The following is an 18445-nucleotide window of genomic DNA, read 5'->3' as shown; positions in this document are numbered from 1 at the left end:
AAGCACTCTTGGCAGGGGGTGGTACTACTGCAGATTGAACCCAGGGCCTCCCAGATGCTAGGCAAGTTCTTTACCTTTGATCTACTTTGCCAGCCCCCTTCTGTCGGAGTCCAGCTCCAACAGGGGTTCTCAGGAGATGAATGGATGGATGGTGAGGAGTCGGCGAAAGCGGGTGGAGAAACAACACAGACACAAAAGTGAAGATGCTGAATCCCAATCTTTACTTGTGAAGTTAATCATATATACTTTTCATTTTGGCAGGCTCACAGTACTTTGTGGTTGCAAAACAGGAATCATTATTCAAAGAAACAAAATATTACGTAGCTACAATTAGATAAGAAGAATGAATCTTGGCTTATGCATAAGCAAGCATTTTTACTTTCAGTTCGCATTTTGCTTTGAGCTGTTTCTGCTTAGTTAGCTTTTTTTTTAAAGAAAGAGTGAGAGAAAGGAGAGAGAGAGAATTTTAATATTTATTTTAGTATTTGGCAGACACAACATCTTTGTCTGTATGTGGTGCTGAGGATCGAACCCGGGCCGCACACATGCCAGGCGAGCGTGCTACCGCTTGAGCCACATCTCCAGCCCCTTAGTTAGCTTTTAATAATAGTTAAAAATGTCCCAGACTATTGGCCTATACCTTGACTATTCTTTCTTGACTTACTGACTAGAGTCGGTGCCACGGTTATTGCAAGTGGTTAACTTGAAAAGAGAGGCTAATAATTTTAATCAAACGAGCAAGAGCACAAACCATTGTGCACAGGAACAAGAACAAGTTGCCCAGTACTAAGCACTAATCTGTCTTCTTAACATTAATTCTTCTTCTCTAGATTTTAATTTAATTTCTCAAAAACTTCCTTGACTATTTTTCCTACAGGGGGTTTTTCATTAAACATTAACAATTTATGTTCCACAGCTAAATCATTGCATTTAGAGTAAACAGAGTTATTCTTTAGAAGTAGTTGCATTAATTGGGAAAGTCATGTTTTTTCCTTCATACTTAATGGTCATATGAGAAGTCGCAACTATACTTATTAAAGGAATACCAAAGCAAACCAGCCCATTACCAGAAACATACTGCACTCCTCCAGAGGATGGATGCCTTACACCATCCACCTCAGTTGGGCCTTGCCATTGCCTGAGTCAGGGGAGGGGCGTAGCACCCTTCCTTGTTTTTGTGCAGGAAATCAAACCCAGGGTTTCTTGCATGCTAGGCATGCACTGAACTACCACTGAACTAAATGGTAAGCCTTTCTTGATAAGCTGCCCAGGCTTACCTGGAACTTGGACCCTCCTGCCTCAGCCTTTCAAGTAGCTGGGAGCACAGGTGTGGCCTCTTTACCTGGCCAGGTCTGAGCACTTTACACATATTAGCTTTAATCCTCGCAGCAGCCTCATGAGGAAGGTACTAATGCTAACTGCTCTTACAGATGAGGAAATTTCAACAAAGATGGGTAAAGTGGTTTGCTATGTTCACAGCATGTAGGTTGCCATAGGCAGTTAGACTCCAGACACCGAGTTCTCAATACTAGAGTCCATATACTTGGAAGTTAAAGTGCACCCTAATGCTGGCACTGTGGGCATGCCTGCTTAGGAGTCTGAGGCAGAGGATCTCAAGTTGGAGGCCAGTCTAGGCAACTTAGCCAAACACTGTCTCAAAAATTTAAAAAAGGGGGAGTGCAGGGGGCTCAGTGGTAGAGCTCCCAAGATGGCAAAAGAAAAACAGCAGCAATAACAAAACAAACCAACCTGTGAACAGTCTTTGTAGAAGTCATTTTCATTGCTTCTCTGGATGGTTTTACTCTGTCCTTACTTCTTTAGGCTTTCTTCATTTTCACCTTTGCTGCCCTCTGGTTTCTGCAGGATTTTTTCCCCCTTTTTCTTTTTTTTCTTAATTTTTTTTAGTTGTAGATGGACACAACTCTTTATTTATTTATTTATTTATTTTTATGTGGTGCTGAGGATCAAACCCAGTGTCTCACACATGTGAGGCAAGTGCTCTACCACTGAGCCACAACCCCAGCCCAACTTTGTTCTTCCTAATTTGATCTTAGTTTCTCATTTTTTTCCCATTTCTTAGTTCTCATATTTCTTATTTCACATTCTTCATCTGCCTTCTAGGTCCTTTATTTATGATTGTCCTTTCTGATTTTTGTTTTCCTAATTTTAACTTCTGAAACACTAGGTTACAATTTATGTGCATGTGCAAAAGGGTCAAATATTTTGGATGTGTTTTTCCTGTCTATGAGCCTTCTTTGGTTCTTTTAAAACCAAAGAAGTTTAAATAAGGTGCTTTTTGGCTGTTCTTTTGGGGTCTGGAATGGGCCAGATCTTGCTTCACTACCAGAGGCTCCTGCCTCTGTCTGTACCACGAAGGCTGGCCTCACCAGGAGGCTTTTTCCTGCCTTGATCCTGTCTCTCATGGGGCTGGACATGCCTTGTGTTCTGGTGCATTTTCTCTCATGTTCACATGCTGTGTGTTGTTCAGATTGTTTCTGGGTAAGCCTCCGCTGGATCCTCTCTCTCCATCTAAATCCTGTCTCTCCCTTCTCTCCTGTGCCCCACTCTGAGCCCCCTCCACTCTTCCCTCCCTCCCCTGAGTCTATTTTTCTCTCTTGGGTCTCTGTTTCATTTTGGTCTCTGTTTCCAGTAACTTTCCCTTAGACTGAGGATCTGTGCTCTGGAAGTGACTGCTTATCAATTTCTCAGCTCCCTGTGGTCTCAGATGATCAGATCCTTAGCACCATATATAAATAAAGACATGCTCTCCACCTGCAACTACCAAAAACAAAACAAAACAAAAATAAACAAAAAACCCCCATAAATACATAAATAAAAACAAAAAACAAACCAAACCCCCCAAAACCTCAAGAAGTGAACTGTTACAGCATTAGATGGTGGGAGGGGCTGGCCATGACTGACACGTGTGGTCCAGAACACCTTGTGGGATGCCCCTGAGAATTTGGCAGCCATGCTCATTGACCTTGCTGCCTAGCAGTCCTGTAAATATCCAGTGAACCTGGTGGTTTGTTGCACTTCCAGGGCTCCAGGCTGTGTGGGAGCTGGTGGAACTGCCATCAGTGTGCTGGGCTCCAGATATGCATTCTGGTTCTTGCCCTGCTTCTGCCAACTACTGTGCACAGAACCCCAGCCTCCCCTCCATGTGGGCAGGAGTTACCAGCTGGAGATTGAGGTGGGGCTGGAAGGAAACTTTTGCTGAAGTGAGCTTCTCTTGAGCCCACAGGTTCCTCCTCTCCAGGAAGGAGACCACTCATGTGATGGGATCAGAGAGCATCAAGGTCAGGAGCCTGTTGTCCAAGGGACCCCCGACCAGAGGCCTCTCCTGGGAGCAGCTGGGCAGAGGTAGAAGAGCCCCAGGACAGAGCAGGTCCTAGAGTGGCTGTTTATTTCCCAGGAACAGCTAGAAACCACCAAGTCCTGGGTGAGTTGCTTGCTTGTCTATTCCATTTCCTCCCTTTATATATATATATTTTTTTCCATGGAGGAGGCCTGGGGATCCTTAGGTCAGTGGGCTGAGTCGATTGCCTTTTTTTTTTTTTTGGTGGGGGGAGTACCAGGGATTGAACTCAGGGGCACTTGACCTCTGGGCCACATTCTCCGCCCTATTTTGTATTATATTTAGAGGCAGGATCTCACTGAGTTGCTTAGTGCCTTGCTTTTGCTGAGGCTGGCTTTGAACACTACCATGCCTGGCCTCAGTCACTTTTTGGTTGGTACCTTTTACATATCATGTGGCCTTTGTGCACTCATACCTTTTTTATACCTTTATTCATACATTCACTTATGTCTGCATACCTGATTGCTGCCTCCTTCCAAACCTTGAAATTATTCTGTTTTAGAGTATGCTTTTGTTTATGTGTGTTTACAAGGTGTGTGTTGTTCTGGAAGCTGTTAGAAATGCAGAATCTCAGACTACACCCCCATTCTTAATTTTAGAGTCTTCATATTTACAATGACTAATATCAGACTCTTCTCAGGGCATGATGGAGCATGCCTGTCATCCCAGTGACTCTGGAGGCTGAAGCAGGAGGATTGCAAGTTTGAGACCAGCCTGGACAATTTAGGGAGACCCTGTCTTAAAATAAAAAATGAAAAGGGCTGGGGATGTGGCTCTGTGGTAGAGCACCCCTGGGTTCAATCTGAGGAAAGGGAAAAAAATCAGACTCTTCATCTCTATGGGAGTCTTTGATTCATGTATAGTAAAGTTTACATCAAACTTGATACAAGTCCATATTCATATTTTACTGGGGTAGTGCTTTTTTATCATCAACATTTTTTGTTAGGAAGAATTTTAAATGCAGGCTAGAATTGAATGGCTGTTTCCAGTGAGCACATGCTTGTCTGGCACTTCAGATTCACCAGTAGCATTAGTGTTCAGTGTCTGTTCAGTTTTTTTTTTCTGGCTTGGACTCTTCACTTTGTTAATGTCCTCCCACCCCATCTGATTGGATGGCTAGGGCCCTCTCTCCTTCATGGACATGTTTGTGTATTTCTCCTGGGAGGAGTGGCAGCTGTTGGATCCAGTGCAAAAGTGCCTGTACTGGAGCATGATGTTGGAGAACTACTGCAACCTGGTGTCCCTGGGTAGGTGCCACTTCCTGAGGGGAGTGAGTATAGACCTGAGGCCACCTCTCCTACTGATCTGCGGAACTCTTTGTGTTGTTGGCTTCACTTAGAGCTTTCCTTAGTCAGTCTCAGTTTATTGGTTGAATGATCTTTGCCTGAGTGCATGAGTTTCTCTTCACAGGGTATTCACACTCTCCACCTGGTGTTGTCTTCAGGTTAGAACAAAGGGCAGAGCTGTGTGTGGTGCAGACCCAGAGCCTGAGTTGAGGCCACCCAGGTCAGTGATAGAGGTGATGTGCTCTCTCTTCTCTCTCAGAGTTGGTGTGAGTCTCCATGTGACTCACCCTCTTGTCTATACAGTTTTGGTCTCCTTCACAGTCATGCTCTTAATTAATCTCCTCCTTCGCATCCTCCATTCCCTTCTTGCTTGATTGATGATATTCTTGCTTTATTACTCATGTAAGCAAGGGTTCCTCTCCCCCGCTCACTGGCATGGCTTCCTCTCTGTCCATTATACATGCATGCATACTTGTGTATATATATATATGCACACACAGTTTATGCTTAAATTCAACAGGTGCAGTTCCAACTTTTTCTCTTTGTAAACTGTTGGGGAATCTTCGCCTTCTAGCTTGGCCTTGCTGGTTGCCTTAACATGCTCCTTTCACCCTCTAAACACATCTAGCATCATATAAAGCCTGTCCCCTTCCCCACTTCAGTCCCCCATCCCATGGAGCCTGTCTTCATGCTGTTCCTCCAAGTCCTCGTTCCCCTCAGGTCTTCTCTTGCTGTTTCCTCTATGTCTGTGGGGGTCTTTGAGTATTCTTTTTTCTTTTCTTTTTTTTTTAAATTTTTTGTTTTTGGTTGTAGATGGACACAATACCTTTATTTTATTTATTTATTTTTGTGTGATGCTGAGGCTCGAACCCAGGGCCTCACACATGCTAGGCAAGCGCTCCACTTCTGAGGCACAACTCCAGCCCCTCCTTTATTCTTGTATGTTGTAACTCTGAGGTGTGTGTGTGTGTGTGTGTGTGTGTGTGTGTGTGTATGTGTGTTGTACGTACTGCTGGGGATGGAGCCCAGGACCTTGTGCATGGTAGGCAAGTGCTCCACCACTGAGCAACTCCCCTGCTCATGTGTTGTAACTTTTAAAACCTTCTTAGTCCATTTTGGGTTCATATTAACTATACATAACATTGGGGTTAATTTTGACCAAATAATAAAAGCAAGGAATATATTTTGCTATAACTCACTGCCAAGTATTTACCCTTTTGTGGGGAGCCACTCTGAATGACTCATGCCTTCTGACCAATCACTTCATTTCTTGGTGACTTGGGCGTTGTCCCAGATCAAAAAGTAGAAGGTGTGTCTTCAGATGTAGGTGTCACCCCTGAGGTTGAATTACACTAACCTGTTCCTTGTAACCCTGCCCCTTCTGGCCTTTTTTGGATAGAACTTTCAAAGAACAAGAGTTCCCCCAATAAAAGCCCACTTCTGAACGTTCTCTCTCTCTCTCTCTCTCTCTCTCTCTCTCACCAGCCTCTCATGACTTTCTCTTGCTTTCCCATTTGGGGAGCCTGAGGCAGAGAGCGGAGAAGCCATCCAGAAGCTTGTTTTAAGGTAAAATGTGTGTCTGTGTTTTATTTGGTGTACCTAGAAATTCACACAGGCGACCTTAACTTCAGCTCCCCGTGCAGGTCGGGGGCAGCATCCTTTCCCTCTCCCTTTCCCTTTGCTCTAGTCTACTGATTTGTCTGCTCTTTGTTCACAGTTTATTTTTAAATTAGTGTTTTGTGGATGTACATAATGGTGAGTCACTGTAATGTATTCATAAATATGCATAGGAAGGTTAGATCAGATTTATTCCATTGTCCCTTATCTCATTTTTTCTCCCTCTCCCTCAACCCTTCAATCCCCTTCTTCTATGGTAGAGGTTCTTCTATTCCTTCATTACATTTATTCTCAGGTATTTCATATTATTTTTTAGGATATTGTGAATGAGATAGTTTTCCTAATTTCTTTTTCAGTCTTGCTATGTTACTGAGGCTGGTCCTTCTGATCCTCCTGCCTCAGTCTCCCCAGTTGCTGGAGTTATATACATGTGCCACATTGCCTGGCTTCTTGGTATATGTTATTGAAGCACTTCCTTCAGTAGCACTTCCTTCCTGAGAAAGGGTGCATGTGATAGACACTTTGAGCCTTGTGTATCTGACAATATTTTCACTCTCAGTATTGTCAATTGTTCTGTTTTCTGTCTTCAAACACTACTAATGAGAGGTCTGATGCCACTTTAATTTTTGGTCCATTGTATGAAACTTTGTTTTGTTGTTCCTCTGGGAGTCTTTAAGAACCGCTCCTTATCCTAAGTAGCTTCATGATGATGGTCCATGTGATCTAGGTGTTCTGTGGGACATTATTCCCAAAGGGATTATGAGCTAACTTGCAATGCTCTCTGCCATTTCTACAGAGCTTAGCACAATGTTTGGTACATAAAATGTATACAGTATTTGTTGAATGAAACTAATGCTTAAAGATCCCATACAACTTCTTTATATTATGCTCACTGTTCCTTGAGCGGATTTGTTTTTGTTACATTATACAAAACTTGGAATTCAAAACCATCTTTATTTGTTGTTAGTTTCTTATAGCAGTTGATCTCTCTTTTAAGATCTGATGTCTGAAACTAAAAATCTTATGACATGGTAATTTTAATACAGTTGTATACCATACCAGGATCATGTTGTTATTTATAACATGACTAATTATTTTCACTTCTAGACAAAATCTGGGAAATTAGTGATCATACAGAGAGGTAACAGGAGAACCAAGGCAAGGTGGGAAGCGTGGCAAAAAGCTTTGAATGTACTTCATTTGGAGAATTGTGTCTTCTCAGTACAAGTTATACTTAAAGACAATATTCATAACTGTGGCACACATGGAAAGATGTTGAACTATGATATACTAATTATGAACTATGATACTAATTATGCTGGAAATAATCCTAATGGGTTTCACATACAGAGGGAATTATTATTTTATTCTAAGCATGAGCAAACTGTTACTGGAATTACATAATATGAAAATAACAAATCAGGAAAACTGAACAAGAAGTCACCACTTATTTGCCAGCAGGTGCATCATGGGGAGAAAGCCTATAGCAGCAGGTCATACTTTGTAGTGCATCAGCAAACTCCTGTGGAAGGGAAAATCTGTGAATGCAGTGGATGTGGGAAGGACTTCAGTAGTAAGGCATACTTCATTGTATGCCATAAAACCTACATAGGAGAGAAACTATATGAAAGCTGTGAATATGGGAAAGCTTTTGGTTTCACTCCACAACATGTCACACATCAGAGGATTCATACAGGCAGCAATCCTCATGAATGTTGTGAATGTGGGAATATGTCTGCAAAAGAAAAGACTAGCTCATTCTACACCAGAGAAGTCATGCAGGACAGAAACCCTATGGGTGTGATGAATGTGGGAAAGCTTTTGGTTTGAAGTCACAGCTCATTATACATCAAAGAATTCACATAGGACAGAAACCATATGAATGCAGTGAATGTAAGAAAGCCTTCAATACAAAGTCAAATCTTATGGTATATCAGAAAACTCACACAGGAGAGAAGCCCTATGTCTGTACTGACTGTGGGAAAGCCTTCACATTCAAGTCACAGCTCATTGTACATAAGGGGGTACACACCGGAGTAAAGCCCTGTGGTTGTAATGAGTGTGGGAAAGTCTTCAGTTTGAAGTCACAGCTCATTGTGCATCAGAGAAGTTACACAGGAGTGAAACCATATGGATGTAATGAGTGTGGGAAGGCCTTTAGGAGAAAGTCCTACCTCATTATACACATGCGGACATACACAGGAGAGAAACTCCATGAGTGCAGTAGTTGTGGGAGGGCCTTCAGTTTTAATTCACAACTCATTATACACCAGGGGATTCACACAGGAGAGAGCCCCTATGAATGCCATGAATGTGGGAAAGCCTTCAGTTGGAAATACCAGCTCATTTTACACCAGAGAAGTCATGCAGGACAGAAACCCTATGGGTGTGATGAATGTGGGAAAGCTTTTGGTTTGAAGTCACAGCTCATTATACATCAAAAAACTCACACAGGGTCTGGGGATGTGGCTCAAGTGGTAGCATGCTTGCCTGGCATGCGTGTTGCCCGGGTTCGATCCTCAGCACCACATACAAACAAAGATGTTGTGTCTGCCAAAAACTAAAAAATAAATATTAAAATTTTCTCTCTCTCTCTCTCTCTAAAAAAAAAATAAAAAAAAAATTCACACAGGAGAGAAACCATATGAATGCAGTGAATGTCAGAAAGCCTTCAATATAAAGTCAAATCTTATGGTACATCAGAGAACTCACACAGGAGAGAAACCCATGTCTGTACTGACAGTGGGAAAGCCTTCACATTCAAGTCACAGCTCATTGTACATTAGGTGGTACACACTGGAGTAAAGCCCTATGGGTGTAATGAGCCTTCAGTTTGAAGTCACAGCTCATTGTGCATCAGAGAAGTCATACAGGAGTGAAACCTTATGTGTGCAATGAATGTAGCAAGGCTTTCAGGAGTAAGTCCTACCTCATTATACACACGCAGACACACACACAGGAGAGAAGCCACATGCCTGCACTGAATGTGGGAAGTCCTTTACTTTCCATTTATGGTTAATTTTGCATCATAGAATTCATACAGGAGAAAAACCCTTTGAATGCAGGGAATGTGGGAAAACTTTTAATAGGAAAGACCAGCTCATTGCACATCAGCAAACTCATGCAGGCGAAAAACCCTATGTATGTAGCAAATGTGGGAAAGCCTTCAGCAGCAGGTCATATCTCATTATACATATGCAGACTCATTCAGGAAAGAAACCATATGCATGTAGTGAATGTGGGAAAGCCTTCATTTGGAAGTCACTACTCCTTGTACATGAGTGAACTCATGTAGGGCAAAACCCTTATAAATGCAATCAGTGTAAGAAGTTCTTCAGTGGGAAATTACAGCTTGTCATACATCAGAGAATGCACATACGAGAGAAACCCTATGAGTGTAGTGAGTGTGATAAAGACTTCATTAGGCAATCTCAGCTTATTGTACATCAGAGAACTCACTCAGGAGAGAAGCCCAATGGATGCACTGAATGTGGAAAGACCTTCTCTCAGAAGTCAATTCTCAGTGCACACCAGAGACACATACAGGAGAGAAACCTTGCAAATGCTCTGAGTGTGGGAAAGCCTTTTGTTGGAAGTCACAACTTATTATGCATCAGAGAACTCATGCAGATGAGAAACATATTGATGCATTTCATATCAGAAAATTTCTCTCAAAAGTTAATTCACAGGGAATAGCAACAAAATCATATAAAAGAGAAACTCAATTTGAGTCATCTCATTATATGCCAGAAAACTCATTAAACAGAAATGTTTTCAATGGTTGGCATATGCCAGGAATCCACACAGTAATTACAAAACGCTGGTTTTTTTTTAAAAAAAATATTTTTATTAGTTGTTGATGAAAAAATTTACTTATTTGTATGTGGTGCCGAGAATCAAACCCAGTGCCTCACACTCTACCACTGAGCCCCAATCCCAGCCCTCCAAAAGCTGTTCTTTTTTTTAGAGCATATTTTTATTGATTGTTCAAAACATTACAAAGCTCATGACATATCACCTTTCATACATTTGATTCAAGTGAGTTATGATCTCCCATTTTTACCCCAAATACAAATTGCAGAATCACATCAGTTACACATTCACATTTTTACATAATGCCATATATGTGACTGTTGTATTCTGCTGCCTTTTCTATCCCCTACTATCCCCCCTCCCCTCCCCTCCCATCTTCCCTCTCTACCTCATCTGTTGTTGTTCAGTTCTCTCCCTTGTTTCCCCCCCACCCCTTTCCCCTCACAACCTCTTATATGTGATTTCATATAACATTGAGGATTTTCTACCATTTCCATGCAATTTCCCTCCCACCACTCGTCTGTTTAATGTTAATCTTTTCCTCATGTTCTTCCTCCCTGTTCAGTTCTTAGTTGCTCTCCTTAAATCAAAGAAGACATTTGGCCTTTGTTTTTTAAGGATTGGCTAGCTTCACTTAGTATAATCTGCTCTAATGCCATCCATTTCCCTGCAAATTCCATGATTTTGTCATTTTTTAGTGCTGCATAATACTCCATTGTGTATAAATGCCACATTTTTTTATCCATTTATCTATTGAAGGGCATCTAGGTTGGTTCCAGAGTCTAGCTATTGTGAATTGTGCTGCTATGATCATTGATGTGGCAGTATCCCTATAGTACGCTCTTTTAAGGTCTTCAGGGAATAGTCCGAGAAGGGCGATAGCTGGGTCAAATGGTGGTTCCATTCCCAGCTTTCCCAGGAATCTCCATACTGCTTTCCATATTGGCCACACCAATTTGCAGTCCCACCAGCAATGTACAAGTGTACCCTTTTCCCCACATCCTCGCCAACACTTATTGTTGTTTGACTTCATAATGGCTGCCAATCTTACTGGAGTGAGATGGTATCTTAGGGTGGTTTTGATTTGCATTTCTCTGACTGCTAGAGATGGTGAGCATTTTTTCATGTAATTATTGATTGATTGTATGTCCTCCTCTGAGAAGTGTCTGTTCAGGTCCTTGGCCCATTTGTTGATTGGGTTATTTGTTACCTTATTGTTTAATTTTTTGAGTTCTTTGTATATTCTGGAAATTAGGGCTCTATCTGAAGTGTGAGGAGTGAAGATTTGTTCCCAGGATGTAGGCTCCCTATTTACCTCTCTTATTGTTTCTCTTGCTGAGAAAAAACTTTTTAGTTTAAGTAAGTCCCATTTGTTGATTCTTGTTATTAACTCTTGGGCTATGGGCGTCCTATTAAGGAATTTGGAGGCCGACCCCACAATATGTAGATCGGAGCCAACTTTTTCTTCTGTCAGGTGCAGAGTCTCTGATTTGATATCAAACTCTTTGATCCATTTTGAGTTAACTTTTGTGCATGGCGAGAGAAAGGGGTTCAGCTTCATTTTGTTGCATATGGATTTCCAGTTTTCCCAGCACCATTTGTTGAAGATGCTATTCTTACTCCGTTGCATGCTTTTAGCCCATTTATCAAACATAAGAAAGTTGTAACTTTGTGGATTGGTCTCTGTGTCATCTATTCTGTACCATTGGTCTACCTGCCTGTTTTTGTACCAGTACCATGCTGTTTTTGTTACTATTGCTCTGTAGTACTGTTTGAAATCTGGTATCGCTATACCTCCAGATTCACACTTTCTGCTTAGAATTGCTTTTGCTATTCTGAGTCTTTTATTTTTTCATATGAATTTCATGATTGCTTTATCTATTTCTACAAGAAATGCCACTGGGATTTTGATTGGCATCGCATTAAACCTGTAGAGAACTTTGGGTAATATTGCCATTTTGATGATGTTAGTTCTGCCTATCCATGAACAGGGTATATTTTTCCATCTTCTAAGATCTTCTTCTATTTCTCTCTTTAGGGTTCTGTAGTTTTCATTGTATAAATCTTTCACCTCTTTTGCTAGGTTGATTCCCAAGTATTTTATTTTTTTTGAGGATATTGTGAGTGGGGTGGTTGTCCTCATTTCCAGTTCAGAAGATTTGTCGCTGATATACAGGAATGCCTTTGATTTATGCGTGTTGATTTTATATCCTGCCACTTTGCTGAATTCATTTATTAGCTCTAGTAGTTTCTTTGTAGACCCTTTTGTGTCTTCTAGGTATAGGATCATATCATCCGCAAATAATGATAATTTAAGTTCTTCTTTTCCTATCTTAATGCCTTTAATTTCTTTTGTCTGTCTAATTGCTCTGGCCAGTATTTCGAGAACTATATTGAATAGAAGTGGTGAGAGAGGGCATCCCTGTCTTGTTCCAGATTTTAGAGGGAATGCCTTCAGTTTTTTTCCATTTAGAATGATGCTAGCCTGAGGCTTAGCATATATAGCTTTTACAATTTTGAGGTAAGTTCCTGTTATCCCTAGTTTTTCTAATGTATTTGCTGCTGATTTGTTCTTCTTTTTCTAAGGCTTTGAGGTGTAGTATGAGGTCATTTATTTGTTGGCTTTTACTTCTTTTACGGAATGAACTCCATGAAATGAATTTTCCTCTTAGTGCTGCTTTCATAGTGTTCCAAGGATTTTGATATGTTGTGTCTGAGTTTTCGTTTACCTCTAAGAATTTTTAAATTTCCTCTTTGATGTCTTCTGTAACCCTTTGTTCATTCAGTAGCATATTGTTTAATCTCCATGTGATGTAGGGTTTTTCCTTTCTCATTTTATTATTGATTTCCAATTTCATTCCATTATGATCAGATAAAATGCATGGTAGTATCTCAACTCCTTTGTAATTGCTAAGATTTGCCCTGTGACATAATATATGGTCTATTTTTGAGAAGGATCCATGTGCTGCTGAGAAGAAAGTGTATCCGCTTGATGTTGGGTGGTATATTCTGTATATATCAATTAAGTTTAAGTTATTAATTGTATTATTGAGCTCTATGGTTTCTTTATTCAACTTTTGTTTGGAAGATCTGTCCATTGGTGAAAGAGATGTGTTAAAATCTCCCATGATAAAAAAAAAATCTCCCATGATTATTGTGTTGTGGTCTATTAGACTCTTGAACTTGAGAAGAGTTTGTTTGATGAACGTAGCTGCACCATTGTTTGGGGCATATACATTAATGATCGTCAAGTCTTGTTGGTGTATGGTTCCCTTGAGGAGTATGTAATGTCCTTGTTTATCCCTTTTGATTAACTTTGGCTTGAAGTCTATTTTATTTGATACAAGTATGGACACCCCTGCTTGCTTCTGGGGTCCGTATGAGTGATATGATTTTTCCCAACCTTTCACCTTCAGTCTGTGTATGTCTTTTCCTATCAGATGAATCTCCTGTAGGCAGCATATTGTTGGATCTTTTTTTTTAATCCATTCTACTAGCCTATGTCTTTTGATTGGTGCATTTAAGCCATTAACATTTAGGGTTACTATTAAGATATGGTTTGTATTTCCAGCCATATTTGGTTATGTACGATACTTAACATGATTTGTTTTTCCTCTATGCTTAGTTTTTCCTTTATTGTACTACCTCCCGCTGTTGGTTTTCATTGTTATTTTTCATTTCCTCTTCCTGTAATGTTTTGCCAAGGATGTTTTGAAGAGTTGGTTTTCTAGCTGCAAATTCTTTTAACTTTTGTTTATCGTGGAAGATTTTTATTTCATCTTCAATCCTGAAGCTTAATTTTGCTGGATACATGATTCTTGGTTGGAACCCTTTTTCTCTCAGCGTTTGAAATATGTTGTTCCAGGATCTTCTAGCTTTCAGAGTCTGTGTTGAAAGATCAGCAGTTATCCTGATTGGTTTACCCCTAAATGTAATCTGCTTCCTCTCTCTTGTGGCTTTTAAGATTCTCTCCTTATTCTGTATGTTGGGCATCTTCATTATTATGTGTCTTGGTGTGGATCGCTTATGATTTTGTATATTCGGTGTCCTGTAGGCTTCTAGTATTTGGATTTCTTTTTCATTCTTTAAGTCTGGGAAGGTTTCTAGTATTATTTCATTGAATAGATTGCTCATTCCCTTGGTTTGGACCTCTGTACCCTCTTGTATCCCAATAACTCTTAGGTTTGGTTTCTTGATGTTATCCCATAATTCTTGGATGTTCTGCTCATGATTTCTTAACATTCTCGCTGAGCTGTCTATGTTCTTTTCAAGTTGAAAAACTTTGTCTTCGTTGTCTGAAGTTCTATCTTCCAAGTGTTCTTCTCTGCTGGTAATACTCTCATTTGAGTTTTTAATTTGGTTTATTGTTTCCTGCATTTCCAGGATTTCTGTTTGTTTGTTTTTTATATCCTCTATCTCCCTATAGAGTTGATCTTTTGCTTCTTGGATTTGTTTATGTAATTCATTGTCAAAGTGATTTTTCATTGTCTGAATTTGATGAATAATGTCTTCCTTGAAACTCCAGGTCATCTGAAGCATGTATATCCTGAACTCTTTGTCTGACATTCCATCAGTCTTTCCATACTGCTCATGATTCTTTCTAGCTTTGTGAAACTGTTGTGCAAATGTTTTTCCCCTTATATATTTGTATTGTTCTTGTATAGCTCCAAAATCCCTCTTTTGTGGAGAAAGACAATGTTAACAGATCCCAATATCAACAGTACATTGTCTAAGCACAAGTTTTCATTATTAATACATTCATAGTTAGATTCTAAGACTATAGATATTGGTTTTAATTATTACTTAAGAATATATTTCTTAGTTTCATAAAAGGCATACCATATCTGGTGGCATATAGAAAACTTAATTTCAGACGAAGGATGTTATACTTAGAGGGAAAGGAGTGAGGGTATGAGGTTAAACTAACTTAGCACCTTTGGAGAACTCTAACCACTAGACTGGTAATTTATGGAAGAATGTATAGACTCAACCTCCTATTTAAATAGTTACCCTATGTATAGATAGCAAAAGTTAGGAGGTTGAAAGTGTGATAGAGAGAATACAAATTAAAAAAAAAGAAAAAAATAACAAGGAAGAAAAGAGAAATAATAGAAGGAAAAGGGAAGTAAGATAGAAATAAAGAAAAAAAATGGGGGGGGGAGGTGGGGTATATGCAATTCCTGTATATTATATTACTTTGGTAATTCAGTTGTTCATGCACAGTTCTTGGTTTCATATATGCTGAAGTTGTGGAAGAGAGAGAAGAAAAGAGAAAGAGAGGGAAAAAAAAAAAAAGTCTCTCAGAACACTGTTTTCCTTGCTTCCAGTAGGTGGCGTTGTCTATTCCTAGCTTGAGCCTCTGTATTCAGGGTGGTGGGTATAGCCAGTGTGAAAGGAAATGAGCTTCCACCTGTATCTTCCCTACTCTAGTCTCTGAGGTAGAAACCAGATGCCTGTACAGTTGTTGTTTTGCATTGATAGCTACAACCCCCAAAAGCTTGTGGGAAATATTTTGAGTTATCGCGGCTAAGGGTGGGGGAGTTGGAAACCTGGTACCTGGATCAGCCGCAGAATCGTGCTGGTAGCCACACCCGCTTTGATGGATTTTAAGGGTTGATGGGCTTTCTCCAGACTAGCACTTGGGGCGGGGCCGGACTTCCGCACCTGGCGTCTTCCTGCTCCGGTGTGGCTGGGCAGCTGGCGCGTCTTCCTGCTCCGGTGTCGCTCTAGGGAGGTCTTTTACACATAAGAAATTTACTGCCCATTTCAGTCACCTTTCTTGTGAGGATTGTACTTGGAAGACAGTTGTATGTTTGGAAAGTTTACAGTTAGAAGTCTTTTAATGTAATTAACCACACTACTATTTTTTTATGGCATTGGGGAAGGCAAAATTCTATCAAAAAGAATGCAAGTATGTTAACCATAAAGGAAGTACAATAAATAGATTTTGTTAAAATAAAGAAATCTGGGCTGGGGTTGTGGTTCAGTGGTAGAGCATTCACCTGACACAAGTGAGGAACTGGGTTCGATCCTCAGCACCACATAAAAAATGAATAAAATAGAGGTATTGTGTCCATCTACAACTAATATATATACATACACACATACCAAATTTGCCTCCAAGACATCTTTAAAGCTGGGAATATATATGGTTCCGTGAGCACTTGCCTGCCATGCACAAGGCCCTGAGTTCAATTCCCAGTACTGTATTAAAAAAAAAAAAAAGGACAAGCTTGGCTGGGGTGTTGCTTCATGGTAGGGTGTGTTTAGCATGCATGAGACCCTGGATTCCAGCTATAAGAAGGAAAGCAATAAAAGTAGAAATTAAGAAAAATCACAACCCAACATGAACCAGGAAAAGGATATGTGTAAAAACTCCACAGAAAGGAAAACCAAATCGACAATATGCATATGGAAATGTGCTTATGGGCACAATCCTTCAACAACACAGCATGGTGATGCACAAGTCCACCCTGCAAAGTGGATAAAACATCCCACAGTTTCCAATGCCATTAAGGATGTGGAGGAACTGGAACTCATGTGCTGAAAGGAGTATAAATTTGGATAGCTACTTTGGGAAATTGACAGTTTCTTCTGGAAACAAAGTTTCCCATCGTATAATTCAGCATTTTAACTGCTCACTATATCCCAAGAGAAATAAGTGCATGCCTGTGCTACCAAATATTAGGAGAATGTCCATACACTGCAGCCTTTTCACATATTAGTGTTTGAGTGCCCAATCATTTTGTGGCACATTAAGCCACAAACTTCTATACAGTAAGGAAAAGTAAAGATACTTGGAACAGCATAAGTGAATGAATCTCAGAATGCTGTTGAGCAGAAGCAGCCAGGCTCCAGAACATGCAGTATGATCATTCCCTTTATATGAAATTTAAGAAAAGACTATGGCAACAGAAGCCAAGAACAATGGTTGCCTTTGGGGTATGTTGCCAGCGAGGGGCACTAATGTATGGCTGTCAGGAGCTGTCTTGGTCTGAGTGCTAGCGATGACCCCACCCAGCTATGTACACATACAGTCCAGGGTCATGATTCTGAGGGCTAGTTATCACCCCACCTATCTAGCTACAGATACAGCCCATGGTCATGATTCCGAGTGCTAGTGACAACTCCACCCACCTAAGTACAGAAACAGTTCAGGGTCATGATTCTGAGTGTTAGTGACAACTCTGCCCACATAGGTATAGATACAGCCAAAGTCATGATTCTGAATGCTAGTGATGACTCCACCCACATAGGTACAGATACAGCCCAGGGTCATGGATGACTTAAGGTGGAGCAGTGGCTACTTGCGGGGGGTACAGAGTGGATGCGGACATGAGAGATTTAGGGTCCTGGAATTGGTGATCATGCATATACATACATGGAAAATCAGAGGTGTACACTAGACATGTGTACACCATCTAAGTTATAGCTCTTCAGGAATAATACAAAATCAGAATCTTTAACATTCAAGAAGCTCACAATGCAGCTGGGTATGGTGGCACAAGCCTGTAATCCCATTGGCTCCAGAGGCTGAGGCAGGAGGATCATGATTTCAAAGCCAGCTTCAGCAAAACCAAGGCGTTAAGCAACTGAGAGCTTGTCTCTAAATAAAATACAAAATAGGGCTGTGGATGTGATTCAGTGGTCAAGTGCCCCTGAGTTCAATATCCAGTACCAAAAAATAAAATAAAAAGAATTTCATAATGCACTTTGATTTTCTTGGGCTTATATTTCTTATCAACTTTTTGTATGCAATATGGAGCTAACAAGGTGCCGAATATTTGTTATTCAGATGCATCCAGTCATTCTTTCACAACAATGATAACTGTTTTCTCCTGCCCAATGTGAGGTAGGCAGCCAACAACTCCTTTTAAGAGATGCAGTTCTCTAGAGAAGGGACTCTGACTCACCTCTCATGTCACCTCTGAGGACAGCATTGTGAAAGGGCAGCGTGAAGACAGGTCAGGTTACAGCAAGATCCCTCTCCACATCAGTGCTACTGATACCAGGAGGACCTAGAGGTGGCCAGATGGGCTTCAAACCTGTCCTCTACCAGCCTCTGAATGGGAGATGATGGCAGAGCACTCATCTCACCTGGGAGTGCTGCATGGCCTGAGATACCATGGGGCACATTCCTCCAGTGGCTCCCAGCCAGAGGGAAAGAAGCCCCAGGGGTTGAGTTACCTTACCTGTCCTTGTAACCCCGCCCCTCTTGATCTTTTTTTGTATGAAAATTTCTAAAGAATGAGAGTCCCCCCAATAAAAGACCACTCCTGAATGGGCTGGCTCTCTCTCTTGCCAGCCTCTGGTGACATTCCTCACTCTCCCATTTGGGGAGCTTGAGGCCGAGGGCAGAGGAATCATCCCA

The 18445-nt window shown here is 40.8% G+C and overlaps 1 protein-coding gene across 1 annotated transcript; it reads left to right on the top strand.

Annotated features, from left to right (window-relative positions):
- Positions 1 to 8186: 8186 nt before the first annotated feature.
- Znf268 (zinc finger protein 268) lies at positions 8187 to 15804 on the top strand. Its single transcript, XM_077110127.1, is given in 7 exon segments — positions 8187 to 8673; positions 8882 to 8989; positions 8992 to 9084; positions 9087 to 9208; positions 9211 to 9793; positions 9796 to 9938; positions 15706 to 15804. Coding segments are annotated over 7 exon segments (1635 nt in total).
- The last annotated feature ends 2641 nt before the right edge of the window (positions 15805 to 18445 follow it).

This window comes from Callospermophilus lateralis, chromosome 1 (genome assembly GCF_048772815.1).
Source record: "Callospermophilus lateralis isolate mCalLat2 chromosome 1, mCalLat2.hap1, whole genome shotgun sequence".
NCBI lineage: Eukaryota > Metazoa > Chordata > Mammalia > Rodentia > Sciuridae > Callospermophilus > Callospermophilus lateralis.
Note: the sequence above shows the minus strand (reverse complement) of the source record. Positions and strands in the feature narration are given on the sequence as shown.